The sequence below is a fragment of the Zootoca vivipara genome, chromosome 1 (assembly GCF_963506605.1).
Source record: "Zootoca vivipara chromosome 1, rZooViv1.1, whole genome shotgun sequence".
NCBI lineage: Eukaryota > Metazoa > Chordata > Lepidosauria > Squamata > Lacertidae > Zootoca > Zootoca vivipara.
In genome coordinates, this window is record NC_083276.1 from 60151368 (window position 1) to 60170459 (window position 19092).

Sequence of the window (19092 nt, forward strand, 5' to 3'; positions counted from 1 at the left end):
AAGCCATAGCCATAATTACTAACGTTTTATAGATTTTATTTTTGTACAAGGTTAGAGTATTTCACATATAAACTGTTTCCACACTGGGCTTTTACTGTGAAATAGTCAACTGTTTTCATTCATTTTTACAGGGCATTAGCTTGGTATTGTTAACAAAATGCCCTGCTCCCATATTTCCCCTGCTTAGCTTCCTTCCCTGCCCCCATGTTCAGAAATTACAGCTCCTTTAACACTGTGTTGAATTTCCCTAGGGATAGATGGTTTATGGTGCAACTGTTGGAGGCAGCTGTGGTCTTTCGTAGGTTGTTCTAGCCATTTCCTTTCATATGCTTCGTCTTTGCACCATCCCCTTTCCAAATAATACGTACTGCCTTCATATCTATTTCTTTTATCCAGCCCCCAAATTGCAGCATAAGGCGTATACTTATTGGGAGTGCAGCAAATGGGGAGAGAGCATTTCATTTTTCGCCTGCCCTGTGGTCCAAATAACATTCCCAGACATTTGGGACTGGGGAAAGGGGGACTACCCACATGGATGCAGAATATTTCTTGGATTCCAGAAGTCTAGAAACGGAGTTGCTATTTCATCTGCAGCTTTAAGTAGACCAGGAATGATTGGGTGCTGCTGATTGTCCACATCTGGAAGCACTGATAGTATCTCTGGGGCTGTTATTTATCTACTAATGCATATAACAGCCCTGTAGTCATATATATGTACCGTATATTCCGGCGTATAAGACGACTGGGCGTATAAGACGACCCCCAACTTTTCCAGTTAAAATATAGAGTTTGGGATATACTCACTGTATAAGAAATACGACCCGGCGTATAAGACGACCCCTGACTTTTGAGAAGATTTTCCTGGGTTAAAAAGTAGTCTTATACGCAGGAATATACTGTATATATGGAGGGGGTCAGAAAGGAAGCATTGATGGATGATTTCCTTCTACCTCAGAAATATTTTGTTTTTAATGGGGGAAACTGTTGTTCACTATTTGGATTAGAGAAATGACAAGCAGAAAAGGGTAAGATGCATTCCAATTACCGGTACTTCTCTAGTTTTTTTCTTCTCTAAAGCAGCTTTTCTTTTCTTTTCTTTTTAAAAGGGCCATGACACACACACACACACACACAGAGAGAGAGAGAGAGAGAGAGAGAGTGTTTGAATCTGGGTCCCCCCAGTCCTAGACCAATACTTTAACCGTGTTTTTAAAAGTGTTCAAAGCAGCTTCAATATATAGATTGAATAAAATTCTAATCCAAAGATCAACAATAAACATACAGTCAAACCTTGGTTGTCAAATGTAATCCGTTCTGGAAGCCTGTTCAGCTTCCGAAATGTTCGACAGCCAAGGCATGGCTTCTGATGGGTTGCAACAGCTTCTTGCACTCAAGCGGAAGCCGTGTCGAATGTTCAGCTTCCAAAAAGCGTTCGAAAACCAAAGCATTTACTTCTGGGTTTTTGGTGAAATGTTCAAAAACAGAACTGTTCGACAACTGAGGTTTGACACTACCACTATAAACTTAACAAACAGGTGACAAATAAAAAACCATCAAAGCCCCTTGCGATAGCATGGAATCAAAAGCCAAAGTTTTTAGAGCTTTTATTAAAATAATACAGAGCAGGTCAATCCCTCCTCATGACCTGAAGTCATTACAGCTCTACTTGGAGCAACATATTCATATGGTATTCATATCTCACACACTGAAAAAATCTGGAGCGGGGCCTGATTAGACAAAGAGAGTTCTCAAGGGTGTTAGGGTTTCTGGATTGTTTGCCTGTAATGTGTAGCTAACCCCTCACTACTACTCCTAACAACACTGAGAGATAGGATAGCATGTGTATTCCCAGACCAGTACTTAGGAAAATGTATTTTCAGTTTGTTGAGCATCTCTCGTGAAATAATTAACGTTCTCTTGGGATGATGACTAAACAAGGATAACCTTGTTTTGTATGCATATGATGTCTCTGGCTCACAGCCACAAATCTCCACATGCACATGTTGAAGATGTCAAGTAAAGAAACAGTTAACAACTTTCTCATCAAGTGACCAAGATGAAGGAATGACCCACTGCCTGATAGGGATCTGATTACTTATTGCACACAGCTTTTAAATTGTCCCAAAAGAAGGGACTATTCCTACCCTGTTTTGTCATCATTTCTTACAGCACATAAAAACAAAGACAAACTGTCAGTTTTGAAACAAGATTATTAACTGTGGAGTTTGAAAAGACAGAGGTCATTTGTCAATTTTTTTTGGCTGTTCCACTTTCATTGATACTATAACAGCTGCTTAAACATAGTGACAGACATTGTTTAAATATGTTTGTCACTTAGGCATAGGCTGTATATGAAGAGCATATCACTCTGATGACAATAGATGTCAACATCAGACACACAGTATTCAACAATACAATTGTCGTTATATACTACTTCAGCATAATCATAGCACTTCATATACATTATCTCACTAACTTTTACAACTACCCTGTAGTTTAGGTCAGAAATACTGTAACCATATTTGTGATTAGGGACTGAGTTTGAGAGATAAAACCTTGTGCAAGTCCTGCTAGTGAATTAATATCAGAGGGGAGATTTGAATTGGTTTATATTATAGAGTGCTAGCCATTATTTTGCAAACTGATGTCATTCATGATCTTGGAAACTAGCAAGATCTGCTCTCACAATTCACTTGCAAATGACAAAGAATTAAAGTGTTTTTATATTTTCATTCAATATTTTACTAGAAGTGGTGCATGCTGCAGAGTTGCTATAAGGGGAAACAAGGCTGTAAAGCACACTTAAAATAATAAACAATTCAGTATTATTTATTTACTGTATATGAAATATTTATGATCTATAATAATGAAAGTAGCTAATGCAAATACATAATGCAAGGTGGTGAAGACATAGTTGCAAGAGATGCTACTACAATAAATACTGGATTAAACCTTCCTTTACCCTTTGAGGACTTAAACTTTCATTGAAATCTGAAAGGGATAGTCTGGCTGTCTGGTCTGGAATTTATGTATATTACACTTTGCAGCCTTTGAAATACTAACTTCTTTGGCTTTCTTATACATATTTAGAGTTATTGGCTGAAAACTGATGCAGTTGAATAAATTAATTCTCACTAGTCTCAGGTTGCCATTTTATGGATTGTATCCAGTTGTATTGCTCCACTTGCAAAAGGGTTTTTGATCCAATGGAAACTTCCATTAGTGTGAAGAGGAGGAATGTTTTTTTTTTGTGATTCCTTTTTCCTCTGAAGCCCTATGTACCCAGCCAATCTGCTAAAGAAGTGTGATGGACCTTTGCAACAGAGGGGTAGGTTGTGCAAAGAAATGCAATACATAGCAAAATGAGAATTTGTGAACATCACCTCCCCCTCCCCCTTTCACCTCATGAGCACCAAGAAGCATGATATTTAAATAAATCACATGCTTATTCTGTTATCTGAAATTCTTGATGGGTTCAGTATTTTCTTCTTGGTATCTATTGCTGATAAAATAGTTCCAGAGAGCACACTCTCGAGAAGCCACAATACTTTAGGTGTGGTGCAGTTTTATAGCTCGACATTCCAGGTGATGATATAGGTTCTCTCAACAGGATTCTTGTGATACCTAGGGAATTTTCGAACGACCAAGAATGTGGCAAGATGGCAAATGCCCCTGCAGCATGAAAATTATTGGTAAGGCACATGCTGACAAGCAGCTCTGCTAAATTTAACTTCTTTGGTCCTCTAATTTTTCCATAGCGTTACTTTGAAATTACACGGTGATATGTGGTTTGCTATTCAAAGAGTTTTTCTTAACTATAAGTTAGGATATGTGAAAGACCAGATTTAGCATCTTTGGAGCAAGCCTGACATGTATTGTGCTGACAATTACAAACTGAAAATGGATACTTAGAAGAAGAAAAAGACCTTTGCAAGGCCACAGTAAAGCCCGCAGCCAGCAGCCAGCTCTTATTTTATTTTGAGTGTAACCCGAAACTATAATGTGAGTGAAAGGTTAAACATTTGCTACAAGGATCTGATCTATGGATTTGCACTTTTGAAAGTTTCAAAACTGTATTGTTTCGATACAGTAACTCATTAACTCATTTTTTAAAATTCTTGGTTGATTTCCCCCACTCCCCAAGATTATCTCAGATAGGATTTTCAAATTCATTTTCTTTATTTTAAAGTAGCTTGCATATATCAAGAATTTTGAAACAAACACAAAAATAATTGCGCAGAGGAAAAGGCATCAGCAAAAATCACCTCCCCTCTTCCTGTATTAGTTAGTGGATACCTCTGTTGCCTCAACAGTGCTTCTGTGTGCACAAGATTCCACACAGTATGTTGAACTAGGAGAGGATATTAAGAGATTTGCTCATTTGAATACCAAATGAGGAACAGGAACAAATATCAAGCAAAGAGATCAGCGACTAAATCAGAAATTGGGAAAACAGGGCAAACCATATCCACATGACAGCACTTCTGCTGGGATGATCTACTGAAAGCCTCTCACCTCATGTTTTGGCCTGAGACAAGAGTTTAATTATGCTTTGTCACTAACAAGGGGAAACCAAAGTATTTCTTTTTGGGTTCAAATGTGGCTCAGCAAACAAGTTTTCATTCTAAGGAAGGATGTGGTTATTTCACAAAGAAACAACAATTTATTTCTTCTGTCCTTCAGGATAGTAGCACTGTCATGGAATTCCATGGCTTATTTGTGTGTCTTCAGGTAGAGTCACACCATACCTTTAGAACACATGACTTTCCTGAAGAATCTTGGGAACTGTGGTTTACCCTTTACAGAGCTACAACTTTCAGTGCTCTTAACAAACTACAATTTCCATGATCCTTTGGGGGAAGCCATATGCTTTAAATGAATGTTGAATTCACTTTACATGTATGGTAGGAATCTGCCCTATTGTGAGAATGAGCCTTTGCAAACCTGAGTCATGCATGAACTTTCTCCCCTCTCCTCTGGTGTGGCCTACAAGGAGGAGATTGTAAAATCCCACTTCTGGTTTAGATTAACCACAGTTTTATTCTGTTGTCTGAAGCCTAACTGTAATCTTGTGTATACTGCAGTATGGTTATACAAAACAAGCCAACTTCATAAACTGTGGCTTGTTTCATTTCATCATTGTTGAAATTAACTACCATTTGTCCAGGTTTGGGTGAGACAGAAATCTACAGTTAATTCAAAATGGAAACAGAAGCTTCTGAACACTTCCCTGTAGCTATGAGAGAGGAGAGGTACAGTGGTACCTTGGTTGTTGAACTTTATCCATTATGGGAGTCTGTTCGACTCCTGGAACCATTCAAAAACCAAGGCATGGTTTCTGATTGGCTGCAGGAGCTTTCTGCACTCAATTGGAAGCTGCAGAAGCTGCGTCGGACGTTTGACTTCCAAAAAACGTTCGCAAACCGGAACACTCACTTCTGGGTTTCCAGTGTTCGCAAACCGATTTGTTCAGGAGCCAAGCCGTTCAACAACCAATATACTACTGTACTCAGATTCGTCCAGTTTAAAGTGTTCGTTACAATCAAAGGCAGGGAGGCCTGTAGGTACAGAACAACATGTTCAGAGCAACAGAAGGATACAAGTCTCTGGGTAGAGCTGGTTTGAATCAGATTTATTATGTGTCCTCTCCAGGCAGTTTTAATTCCTTTGCCACAAAGTAGATTTCATTCTGCTTTAGAAACACAAATCATTTCTTTAACGATTTGTTCCACAACAGATATTGCACAATGGAAACTCAATTCCTTTGTGCTACGTCTGTTCCTTGCATTTTGACATTGCACAGGCACCTTTGCTGTACCCTTTTCGGTGCCTGTTTAAAACATTTCTGTTCAGGCAAGCCTATCCAGACATGTTTAATATATTTTACTTTACTTTTATTTATTTTAAAATGTTTTTAATTGTCTTAAACTGTTTTTGTTGATAATTACAATGTTTCCTGTAAATCACATAGAGGTTTCACTATAGCCAAGTGAAATGTAAACTTTATTAAAGAAAGTAAATATGTGCTAGCGTGGTAGCTTCTGTCTTAGCAGGATGTATCTGCAAAGCAGAGAGAATGCTTGCTGGTTAGTGTATGTACCGCAATATGTTTCAGACACATTTCAAAGGAAATTTAATTCAGTTTTCCCCTCCTTTCTATCTAATGATATGTAATTGTAAGTCAAGAAGATATTAAGTTTCTTCTTTAGCCAAATTATTATTTTTTAGTGTTTCACAGACTGACTCTACTGAATTGCCTTCCATATAAATGGGCTTAAGACAAAAGCCTTAGCATGAGTTCACACATGCATATTTGGTAGTCAGTGACGGAAGCATCAAGTATAGGCTGCATGTGAGAATTAGAATGAGTTCCATGTTATGGTACTTCAAAGGTAGTTTACACAATGACTCAACAAGGTATGCTAATAACATTGCATGTTCAACATCCATTTTCAATTTACATATACTACTAGATTCATGAATACAAGCTCAACATAGTGTAATACAAAAATCCAAAGCTGCCATTCTAGGCACACTTTTTTTGGGGGGGGGGTTATGGTGAAATCATTTGGGCTCATAAATGAATGGTCTATGATCCAAAGCTGTTTGGACTCTCCACTGTGCACATAAAGCACTTATTCGTGTAAAATTTATGGAAATTTTGAAGCCATGGAAAACAACCCGTTTTGCAGCAGGAAGAAGTTCCAAAGAACAGGTCTGAGTTTCTATTGATTTCAGTACAAATATAATTTCTTCGTTAAACTGAACAGGAAACTCCTAGTAGGTGGGGGACGATGCGTATTTTAAAGCTTTCATGACCATATGAAATAGGTAAATTGTGGTCAGTGTTTCATACTGGTATGCAAGAAGTTAATTGAATACCAGACATAGATGTTTCAATTGTTTTCTTTCTTGCTGGCAGGCAGTTAAATGAACAGCAGCAAGGTATAAGGATATAAAACATTCCCATGTATATTATCACTTTTGAAAGATTATTTACCTCATGTAAATTATATAATCTGATATCGGGGCATCAGCTGGCACCATTAAACACCATTTGTTAGACATTGTATGCTTGCAGGTAAAATAAACAGCTCCTATTGAGCTCAGGACAAAGTGTGAACAGAGAAAAGCCCATTTACAAGAAAGTTCTTCATGTGAATTCCTGCATTGCTGTTAGTTATTAGGATGCATGTTATGTGGCTTTTCTTCATGTAGTGATTCAGAGGTACAAACTCTATGTAGGGTACAAGTGTGGTCAGAATACAAGATAATCTTTGCTTGAAGGTTGATACTTCTTTCAGTGTACAGAAGACAAGATCCCATTGCTTGGAGAAGCACAAAAAAGTATTCTTCATTGATTCTTTGACAATGAAAGGCCAGTTGCATTTTCAGGAAATGGCTACAGAACAAGCACAACAATGTATTTAGAGATGGTTGACATGTTAGTCTGTTGCAGCAAAAACAGCAAAAAAAATATTGTGGCACTTCAAAGACTGACACATTTATTATGGCATAAACTTTCGTGGATTATGTGAAGTGTTGAACAGAGTTGCTGGTACACATACTGTAGGTGCCAACTCTATAGGGCTGAGGTGCCTGCTCCCCTCCCCCCCAATTTCTTTTGGGATGGAGCTGACCACCCCACCCCCATCTTGAGGGGATGGAGGAGGCCCAAGCCCTTCCTCGCCCACCTGCCCCCGCCCTCTCCCTCCCCCCTCTCCTACCTTTGTCCTAACTTTTGCCTCAATTCAGTATGTTTGCACAGATGTGAGGAAGGGCTGTAGCTTTAGCAGAACACATGCTTTATGTGTGGAAGGTCCCTGACATCTCCAGGAAGGGGTGGAGAGCCATCACAAATCAGCTAGCTGACCAATAACTCAGTAGAAGGCAGCTTCCTATGAGGTGAAACACGCTTGTCCTCCCTTTGCTGTACATGATGCACTACTTATTGTGGATTATAATGGCCTCTCAGGTTGTAGCTTCTAAAATATGAAATCAGTATCCCAGAATTGCAAGCATGGCTACACTGCCAGAATTGTCTGTGTTGTTATGTGACTGTCAAGGGCACCTATTGGTTAGTACATGTGAACAGAAAGAGTAAGCCTCATTAAACTCAGAAAGCCTTAGCTCTGAGTAAACATATTTAAGATTGGGCTGTAAATATTTCTTTTAACTTGGATTTATTTATTTTTGGGGAAGCATACATTTGAGGTAAATGTGCATTTTTTTTCCTGTATTCTTTAGGAGAAGAAAGCAATGGACCTTTATTTGAAAATTTATCAATCACAGATTCAGAACTGCCTAGCAACTCTGAGGTAAGGTTTAACTGTGGGCACAGTTTGTTTTCTAAAATGTGATTTTTGATACTGAAAGGGAAGTACTGCTGTGGGTAAGTGAAAACCTAATTAGACTGCCATTAATCCCTCAGGGAAGGCATGCACCTTAATATTTAGAAATTGGCTTCTAAGGAATCATTTACCGAATTCCCAGGGAAAATCGGAAGACAAAAGGAGTGGAATGCAGGACCTTGCCAGTCTACAGAAGACAAACAAATGGAGCCAGCAAAGTTTGTCCACTCTAAATTCAATTGTGCAGCAGAATTGTGCAAGTGCCCCCTAATCTAGGAAACTGCATATAGAAACCTGGTTACATGTGTCAATTGGTTAGATGATTAAGCTGATGAATGATACGTGAAATCAAATAATGTTATGTGATTTAGATATGAGAAAGCCATCTGTGCCTTGTATTTGTATTCCCATGTGATATAATAATAAAAGTATTATTAATTCACAGTTCTCATCATAGTTAATGCTATCCATTTCTTTGCATAGCTGGACAAATAGTCTAACCTAGTTCAAGGCAGCTTCCTATATCTTAATGTAAAGTGTTTTCTTAACAACCCACCTTAAACTGTATTTATTTCATATATATTTAGTGCTGTATTTATTTTTTTATTTTACTTTAGGCTGATTATTAGAAAGTCTTCATTTGATATTGGTAGCCCACTTGTTGTATACTTTGGATACTGTATCTACTTGCTCTTGTAAATAAACATTCTCTTCATTACTTTAGTGAAATTGTTCAGGATGCAAATCGCATACCTATCATAAGTTTAATGACATGTGGTAGTATTTGAGGGCATATACTATGTGGGAAGAACAATCCTTTATTACCATACACCAGGAGAAGAACTGTGCTTTCACTGCACTGGTACAACATCTGCCATATTCTAGACTCACCATCCCAGAAAAACACTCTGCTCCAAAATAGAGTAAAGCCGTTGAGACGGCTAGAGCGCCGGTGGCGGAAAACTCATTTTGAATCAGACCGGACACGGGCTAGAGCTCAACTTCGAGCCTACCAAGTGGCAATGGCGACGGTGAAGAGGACCTGGGGGCACTGTCATGCAGTGGTTCCGCTCCTTCCTCCTGGGCCGTGTTCAGAAAGTGGTGGTGGGGGATGAGTGTTCAGACCCCTGGGCGCTCACTTGTGGGGTGCCTCAGGGTTCTGTCCTCTCCCCCATGCTTTTTAACATCTATATGCAGCCGCTGGGAGAGATCATCAGGGGGTTTGGGCTGGGTGTCCATCAGTATGCTGATGATACCCAGCTCTACCTCTCTTTTAAATCAGAACCAGTGAAGGCGGTGAAGGTCCTGTGTGAGTGCTTGGAGGCGGTTGGAGGATGGATGGCGGCTAACAGATTGAGATTGAATCCTGACAAGACAGAAGTACTGTTTGTGGGGGACAGGAGGCGGGCGGGTGTGGAGGACTCCCTGGTCCTGAATGGGGTAACTGTGCCCCTGAAAGACCAGGTGCGCAGCCTGGGAGTCATTTTAGACTCACAGCTGTCCATGGAGGCACAGGTCAACTCCGTGTCCAGGGCAGCTGTTTATCAGCTCCATCTGGTACGCAGGCTGAGTCCCTACCTGCCCAGTGACTGTCTCTCCAGAGTGGTGCATGCTCTAGTTATCTCTCGCTTGGACTACTGCAATGCGCTCTACGTGGGGCTACCTTTGAAGGTGACCCGGAAACTACAACTAATCCAGAATGCGGCAGCTAGACTGGTGACTGGGAGCGGCCGCCGAGATCACATAACACCGGTCCTAAAAGACCTACATTGGCTCCCAGTACGTTTCCGAGCACAATTCAAAGTGTTGGTGTTGACCTTTAAAGCCCTAAACGGCCTCGGTCCGGTATACCTGAAGGAGCGTCTCCACCCCCATCGTTCTGCCCGGACACTGAGGTCCAGCTCCGAGGGCCTTCTGGCGGTTCCCTCATTACGAGAAGCCAAGTTACAGGGAACCAGGCAGAGGGCCTTCTCGGTAGTGGCACCCACCCTGTGGAATGCCCTCCCACTAGAGGTCAAAGAGAACAATTACCAGACCTTTAGAAGGCATCTCAAGGCAGCCCTGTTTAGGGAAGCTTTTAATGTTTGATGGATTTCTGTATTTTAGAATTTCTGTTTTTTTGGAAGCCGCCCAGAGTGGCTGGGGGAACCCGGCCAGATGGGCGGGGTATAAATAATAAATTATTATTATTATTATTATAACAACCACCACACCCCATCGTCCATGGCAGTGCTGTGAGGCAATGATGTGGATTTGATGTTGAGGTGGCAAATATGTCCCCGTGTTAACCAGATGTAGGAGGAGCCAATCTCTGTCCTCTCACAAAATACACACCTGCCAGATATAATGATGTCGCAGCATCTTCCAGTGTGTGAACCACTGTTGAACAAGCACGAAGAGGCCAGCGTATGTACATATGTCCCTGCATATAGAAGTTTATTTCCCTTTGTACCATAAACTGCCCACAGGTACTGTTTATTTTTAACCATAATAGCCACATATTGACAGCAATAATGCCCAATACCATAGAGCTGGAAAATGAGGTGCAAGTTCAAGACCCACTGTAGAGGAATGGGGAGGGCAATATGATTCTGCTCACTTTTGCGATTATATTTCAGGGCAAATGTATTTTTGCTTTATCGAGTAAAGCCTGTGTGTAAATCTGATACTAAAATTGTATTTCTTGGCTTCTGGTTGCAAAGCAAATGTAAATTCAGTAGCTGCATAGAAGCTACACATATTTATGATAAATATGGTAGCTTAATAATCAAAGGGCAGATATTTGCAACTACAGTTAAGTTTTTTCAACATTTTAAATTCTGATTTCTTTACAATAAGTTACATGCAATGCACAGTATACAGGATGAGTTATGGATTAGCCATTACCAAAATGTTTTATGAGTATGCATTTTGAGTAATAGTTATTGTGATGAATGTTACCCTAAAATTAGTTCTGCTTGGCTGCCGTACTTCCACATAATAAATACCTTATCCACTTTGCTTGCTGCAACAGTTACTGTCCAATATATTCTGTTGTACATCTTTATCTAATTTAAATACAAAGGTGATCACTTCTTTGAATTTTTGAATCCAGTTTAATTTGTGGATGAATATCACCATCTGGCTTTTATTGTCTAATACTGTAACTTACTCATGCACTCATATGCACTGGACTGAAATTAACCTAGACAAATTTGTACGTCTTGTTTCATATTTCCTATCTGTATTTGAAACTAACGCACCAAACATTTGTCCTCATAACTCTTCATGCATCACCCCGCTTGACTGCCAGTTTAAACTCATGTTTTGAGATCACTGTTGGAAAACCTTATCCTAAGGTTGTTATTACATAAAATAACCTTGTTATTACATAAAACATTAGATCATTTTTCATACCAAATTCACTCACTTCTTGAGGTATACACCAGACTTCCAATTTACATAGTAAATTTGATTGTATTCAAGAGACTGCTAGATTATAGAAATTTCCAAAAGCTTTTTGTGACCTACAGGAAATTTATTTTGATAAAAATGTAAAGAAAGCTTCCTTTTTCCATCATTTCCAAATGTGGTATAAAACTCTTCTTATCAAAACCAAAGCATAGGTTTATTTGCCTTTTTTTAAACAGCAGAATAACCAAAAGATTGTTAGATAGCAACTTTTATTCCTGTTTGCAAACAGGAAGATAAAAAAACATGTAAAACATAAATTATTGTGGTTTAAGTTTCCTCACTTGTTCAAGGAAATAAAGATGACAGGTGGCTATGGCAGTCTATTGTTTCCTTGAGAATTAAAGTGGAAATTACTCACTGCAGCTTTAAAAACACATACAAACCCTGCAAGGCTTCATGGTTACTGCTGGGTTTTTTGTTTTGTTTTAAGCACCCTGCAGCTTTTGCATCAACACTAATCCCATTATATTTTTCTCATGATACCACTGGCAGGGCCTAAGTACCACTGAGACTACATTACTCATCTCTGATCTTCAAGGGGTAAGCAGCAATCAGTGGCAGTGGTTATGCATCCCTGCATGGATAGTGTTGTCTCTTACTATATGTCAAAATCCAACAATAGCAAAAAAAATATTTTCCAGTTTTCTTAAGATATTTTTGGATATCCCTTCGACAATCTGTGCAATAGACTCTCCAGAACAGTGTGGAAGGTAAAATAGGAGACTGGAGGACGAATCAGCAACAATGATCCCCCTTTCTCTTATATTAGCAGACACCTCTGCTAGAACAAAAGCCATTCTGCAAATGCAATGGCGACCCTTGATTTTCTTCCTTTGAGTTACAGTATCAAGATTTCAGAAATAAGGGTAATGTCTGTTTCTGGAATGACACTTTAGAGTAAGTGATTACCCTTTAGATATGGAGTCTCTGTCCATCCAAAAATTAAACAATGCTCGTCTCTTTAATTGCCTAGTATGCTCAGTTTGCTGGCATTCATTTTAATCATTAAAATGGACACTGGTATCAAGGACAGAGAGTACACCAAATATGAAGTGACAAATCTGCATACAATTTCCACACAATGCTGAAAACTGGAAAGTTTTTTTTAAAAGTTCTTGGGTTTGCTGTGGAATGAGTTGCTATTATGTGTTTGGATCTTTTCTGCTGTTTTAACAGGACTTTGGGTTTATTTTCTACCACTTTGCTCATTCATCTTTCAGTGGGAGTCTGCATGAAATGGACTTTCAACAACCTCTCATCTTGTACTGAAGCAAGCATAGATGGGGGGGGGGGAGTCCCTAATGGATCAGTTTGAAAAATGAAGTCCAAGAAAGTGCAATGCATCATGTTTTGCTTTATTAATTACTGTAACAACATGCAGCAAGGGAAAGCAGGATAAAAATGGTATCTGTTCATATTCCTAACATGGTATCCCGCTTTTAATCCAATGAATTCTGAATGGAGTTGAGGCAGCTTGCCTTTCAGGTACACCTAGATATCCTTAGCTTCACGGACGAAATTATATGAGGTGGCTGCTGACTTCTTACTATCATTGTGTATTGGTGTTACTAATACGGGTGTTACTTTTCCATTTATTTATCTATCTGGTTTGTGGTGCCCAATGGATAGATCTTTATCATTATTTACTGTACTACTCCTTGTATTCTGAGCCAAGAGCAAGTTATAACTCTAGATTTACATTTATTTATTTGATGTGCTTAAGTGAAGTAGGCCTATTTTAGTTTTTTTTTCTTACCTAATAACTTCCATGAATGTTTGTCTTTTGTGTGGTTTTAATCAGTGCTTTTCTTTCTGCGGGTATGCAGGGTTACGCTTACCCCTAAACATTTTGTGAATCTAAGTTTGGCCTCATTGAGGGGTAGTATTTCAATAGGAGTAGGAAAATGAGAGTACCCCTAAACATTTTTAAATAGAAAAAGCACTAGTTTTAATTAATACGTTATATAATATTTTGTAAAATTAAGCAATATAAAGTTTGTCATTGTGAAATATAACTCTTTCCTACCTCCTGAATTTGAAGATTTGGAAAAATATTGCTGTGACTTTTTACTGTTTTATATGACCATATATTCTTCCTTGGTATTTCTAGTCAGTTGGTCACTCACACATCCATATCCCTGAATCATGTTAGCAGACTTTAGTGATATCTTGGGTATCTTAGAATACAGTGCATATGCACCATGAACATCATCTCCTTTTTGTGCACTGATTTTATTTCTGAATTTTTTTGTTGTACTGCACGTGTGCAGATTGCATATTCCAGGGGTTCCCAAACTGTGGTCTGTGGACCCTAGTGCTCCATGAGCTTGATTCTGGTGATCCACAGCATGTCTGCATCAAACACTCATATTTATTTTTAATTGTATTTTATTGCTTTTATTATGTATTTTATTGTATTACAATTTGAAATTTATGGCATGCAAATTGTAATGCAATAAAATACATTATAAGAAATAAATGAAACAATAAAAAGCAATTAGAAAATCATCCAGCATCTAGCACAGTGCATCAGAAAAATCATTAAATGGTCTGCCAAGACCTTCAGCAATTTTTAAGTGGTCCACAGGGGAAAGGGTTTAGGAACCATGGTCATATGCATCAAATAATTCTTACAGCATTCATCTGATATAATAAATGTATAAGGAAGTATTATTTTTTTTTAAAAAAACAAACACCGAGAACTCTTCTGTTAATATAATTTGGTGGTTGAGGCCATAACCAAAATTTGCTTTTCTTAGCTATGTTACTGGTGGCTGACCTCTTATTTGTTTTGGAATTAGCAGCTACCTTCAGGGAATGAAGTGCTAAAAGCTTGTACACAACCTACTTAGCTGTTAGGATACAGACAACTTGGATCTTGCTTTGACTTTTTAAATAAGGGGGCACTGAAACTGGTTATAATCATATTGTGGTAAAAGCCTCAGGCCAGAAATAAAATGTGAGGCTTTTATCTCTTCTTAGCTTTGTGAACTGGAGGGCATATCCATTCTTCCAATTTTGCTTTGGAGCATGTAACTAGAAGCATGGGAAACTGCCTCAGAGAAAATTCTCCCCCCTGCATGGAATGCTTCCTTTTCCTTTGAAAAATACCGCTGATTGCAATAACTGCAGTGGCCACTACATAGCTCTGAAAGTGCTGCTGCTATGTGGACAGAAAGGGACACGGCTGGCGCTATGGTCTAAACCACTGAGCCTCTTGGGTTTGCCAATCAGAAGGTCGGCAGTTCAAATCCCCCTGGCAGGGTGAATTTCCATTGCTCTGTCCCAACTTCTGCCAAGCTAGCAGTTTGAAAGCATGCCAGTGAAAGTAGATAAATAGGTACCACTGCAGTGGGAAGGTAAACAGCATTTCCATGCAGGGCCGTCTTAAGCATATCGGGCACCTTGGCACCATGGTGCGGCGATCCCTCCGGCGCCCCCCCTGACCCATTTCCCAGTGCGGCTGGCTGGCAGGTGCAGCGCGGCACCCTGGCACCACCCAGCCTTGCCCTAGGGCCGGCCCTGTTTCCATGTGCTCTGGTTTCCATCAAGGTGTTCCGTTGTGCCAGAAGTGGTTTAGTCATGCTGGCCACATGACCTGGAAAGCTGTCTGTGGACAAACACCGGTTCCCTCGGCCTGAAAGCGAGATGAGCACCACAACCCCATAGTCACCTTTGACTGGACTTAACCATCCAGGGGTCCTTTACCTTTTTTTTTAATGTATGTGAACAGACTAGTCATACGATGGGCAAGTTCAATTCCCTTTCATCACATATATTTCAGTGTGGACACATCAATGCAACTTGGGGTGTCTGCAGGTATAGCTATAGTTTCCTGGCATCAAATTACCTTGTTTGTAAACTTCCAGCTCTTGGGATTACAGGAATTGAATGCAAAATGCTCAGTCTGTATTTGTCAATGGGTGTCTCTTGGAGCACATTGTTTTCTTTTTGTGAATGTGTCATGAAGAATCTAAGACCCAGATCTCCAAAAATGATATCTTGAATGTATGATATACATACTGTATTAGAACTTAAGGTCTATGTATACTGTCTCTGAAATAAGTATTTATTATGGCAGGTTTTATTACTGCAGCCATAACTTTCTAATCTGGAAAAATGAGTCTTGTTCCTGACTTTACGCTATTGTAGATTTAGGTTTTTTTAAAAAAAATAGTGTGGTGGCATGCTAACTCCCTGTTGGTTGTTCCAGAAGGCTGGAAGGAGATACAATCTGTTCCTGAAGCAACGTCTAAGGGTAAACCATAGAGAGCTGATACTGCTAATAGCTTGGATGGCTGCAGTGATAACAAGCTTCACTATGTGATGTCTCTGGTTAATTGGGAATTAAATTTGTAGCCTCAATAGTCTTTAAATAAAGAACAGTAGTTTGCATAATATAAACAAGAACAGAATTTAGAGCAGAAAACCCCCCAATAATGATTAGGGATTTTTAGCTTGTTTCTTAAAACAAAACAAACCCACAGCCACCCTAACATAATTTCATGATGACAGCATCAAAGCTCTGCCTACATGACTGCAAACCTTATCCAATTATTTGACAATTGGCCATTATATGAGATTTAATTTTTGATAGGGTTTCTTCAGCATTGAAAACCTTTGTATTAGGGTGGACCTGATATTACTAGAAACTCGTTCTAATCATTGCAAGGTACTGAGTACCAACTGCAAGGTACTGAGTACAAACCTAATTGTAGATTAAACTAAGCTCTATTTTGCATGCATATGTTGGGAGAAACTGCAATTGCTGTATTGGGCCGAATTTCCTTCAAACACCCAACCACCATGCATTAGATGAACATTTGCATAGGAGCTTTTGTGTTTTATGAGTCTGCTTTCCACACAGAAATAAAGTGCTCAGGGATATCCCAGAAGATAAAATGGAACAAAAAGCACAATTAAGAGCCAGTTCAACCATGTGATAAAAGCAACATATGACATTGTAGCAAACTTATGAAAAGGCACAATTGACACCTGCAAATGACACTTGAAACTCTTGTCACACACACCCCCCAAAAAAATTCAGCTAGGATCATAGCTGCCAAGTTACCCCTTTTTAAAGGGATTTTCCATTATGCTGAATAGGCTTCCTCGTGAGAAAAGGGAAAACTTGGCAGCTATGGCTAGGATAATAAATAATAATGTGGGCTTCATAGTGGAATGAAAATGGAGAGCTACCTTGCATAATTGTGAGAATGGATAAAACCAGTGCTGCAAAGCATTTAGCACTACATATAGCCTAAATTTCTATATATGGTTGCTGCTGCTGCTGCTGCTATTACTGATGGCACCAAGTCTAGTGGAATGAAAGGTAAACTTAGGATTTTATTGTTTGTTGCATTTGTTCTCCACCTATCCATAAAAAAAATTACGAAGGCACCTAGCAATAACATTCACAAAATAAATTGGCTTGACTGCACACACCATAAACAATAGTACAGTAAAATGAGATAAGAAATCAAAACAGCAGAAGCTGGTTAAAAACATAATTCAGTTTTAATACCAATTAGAACACAGAGCAGCCGAGAAGAATGACTCAGAAGTTCCCCAATGCCATCCAAAGTCACTACTGAAGTTTAGCCTAACTCATAAGAGACTTGACTTGGTGCAAAAAAATTCTCAAATTTACTCTGGCATTGGGTTAGCTTTAAGAAGGCCTTGCAGTTAAGGAAGCTTCTATCTTAAGGCACCCACTGCTGCCCAGGGAATATAATTTCCAATTTCTTGCCAACTGTTTCCTTCCACAGTAAATTTGGAAAGGGTAGGGAGGCTGGCCGTACTGGAGGGTTGGCAATAGAAGGCTATTGACGGGGAGTTTTCCTTGACTTGGTCTTCCCAGGTTTTGTTGGAGAATTCTTGGGCAAGCCCTGAGATTTCTCTAATGAAATTCAGAATGGTCAAGCCAATTATGAAGCAAATCAGAAGGAAACTCACTTTACAGCTATGTGGTTGCTAGTTGCTAGTAGATTTTGTTGCTAAGCGTCTGTTGCCTTTAATTTATTTTAAAAACAATGACAGATTTTCTTTACTTTCAAAACCACTGCTGTGCTTCCTGCTTTGACATATTGTGTTGTTTTAACAGCAGAGTGCTTTAATTTTACAGTACAAAATTATGCTAGGACTAAAATAACTTTTTCAGTGTTTGCAATTGCTTCTAAAAGCAGACATTTAGACAAAATGTAAAAAGAATTTAAAGATTGTTGTCTTTTGTCATTGTATGTTGCATTTAACATGTCTGATGTATGGCAGGTGAATAACATTTATGTGCAATGGGCTTCAGATGTTCTTTTTCATCTATCTCATACAGTCAAATGTGTGACTTGAAAACATCTGTGATGTATGTGAGTGTGTGAACTTGTTCATGCATGGAGTGGGGTCAGTAGTGTGAGTGACTGTCTGGAAATTAGTTATTAATAGAAGAGGGCAAATGAGAGGAAATGTAAAGGGGAAGAGAACACACACACACATACACTACATCCATGAATTATGGAGCATTTCATAAATCTCATACTTCTTTTGGAAATAGGAGACTGAGTGCTTGAAACAAACTGGAAGATGCGTGGGTTTTCTGCCATGTTTATAAGCAGCCACAAATATTAATAGTGTACATTATATTCTATATAGATTGATAAGCGACATCAAAGCAAGGACTCTGTTTTCTTCAGGGATGGTGTCCGGCGAATAGACTTCGTACTTGCATATGTGGATGATCCAAAAATAGAAGGAGAAAAAAAAGTGGTAAGTTTCTTTTATGACATTTTCTGATGGAGCAACTTAGGAAACATGGTTCCTTCCTGTTTTTGCCTCTTGTATGACCAGAAAATGCCAGCTCCAAGCAATTTACTGAGGCAAGATGTAGTTCTGTCTGAATTTCTGTTCTAAGTTAGTATCTACTTCTTCAGAAGTGTCAGGATGCCATTCTAAGTGTTGCATTCAGCACTGTTAATGATTCTGCTCTAGACATTTAATATTATCTGTGTAAAGTTCTGTGAGTGCCCGTATATATCTTCCAGATGATCATAATACAGCTTTTAAAGTACAGATGTGCTGAGTCGTGCTAGTTGAGATGCAGCAATAGTGTGGTTATCCTAAAACAGGCACCCCCAAACTCGGCCCTCCAGATGTTTTGGGACTACAACTCCCATCATTCCTAGCTAACAGGACCAGTGTCATGGATGATGGGAGTTGTAGTCCCCAAACATCTGGAGCAGGCATCCCCAAACTGTGGCCCTCCAGATGTTTTGGCCTACAACTCCCATGATCCCCA

At 39.2% G+C, this 19092-nt stretch overlaps 1 protein-coding gene across 11 annotated transcripts in view; it reads left to right on the plus strand.

The window, feature by feature from the left end:
• Positions 1-19092, plus strand: part of ANO5 (anoctamin 5) — a 65349-nt gene that overhangs the window by 10420 nt on the left and 35837 nt on the right. For 3 of the 11 annotated variants that reach the window (XM_035117458.2, XM_035117466.2, XM_060275213.1), the window contains exons 2-5: positions 8248-8318; positions 12297-12344; positions 16018-16062; positions 18450-18563. In XM_035117458.2, coding sequence (XP_034973349.1) covers positions 8248-8318; positions 12297-12344; positions 16018-16062; positions 18450-18563 — 278 coding nt within the window. Of the gene's footprint in view, positions 1-11; positions 3693-8247; positions 8319-12296; positions 12345-16017; positions 16063-18449; positions 18564-19092 lie in introns of those variants that run through there. The other 8 variants (XM_035117492.2, XM_060275214.1, XM_035117511.2 and 5 more) reach the window with 6 other exon arrangements.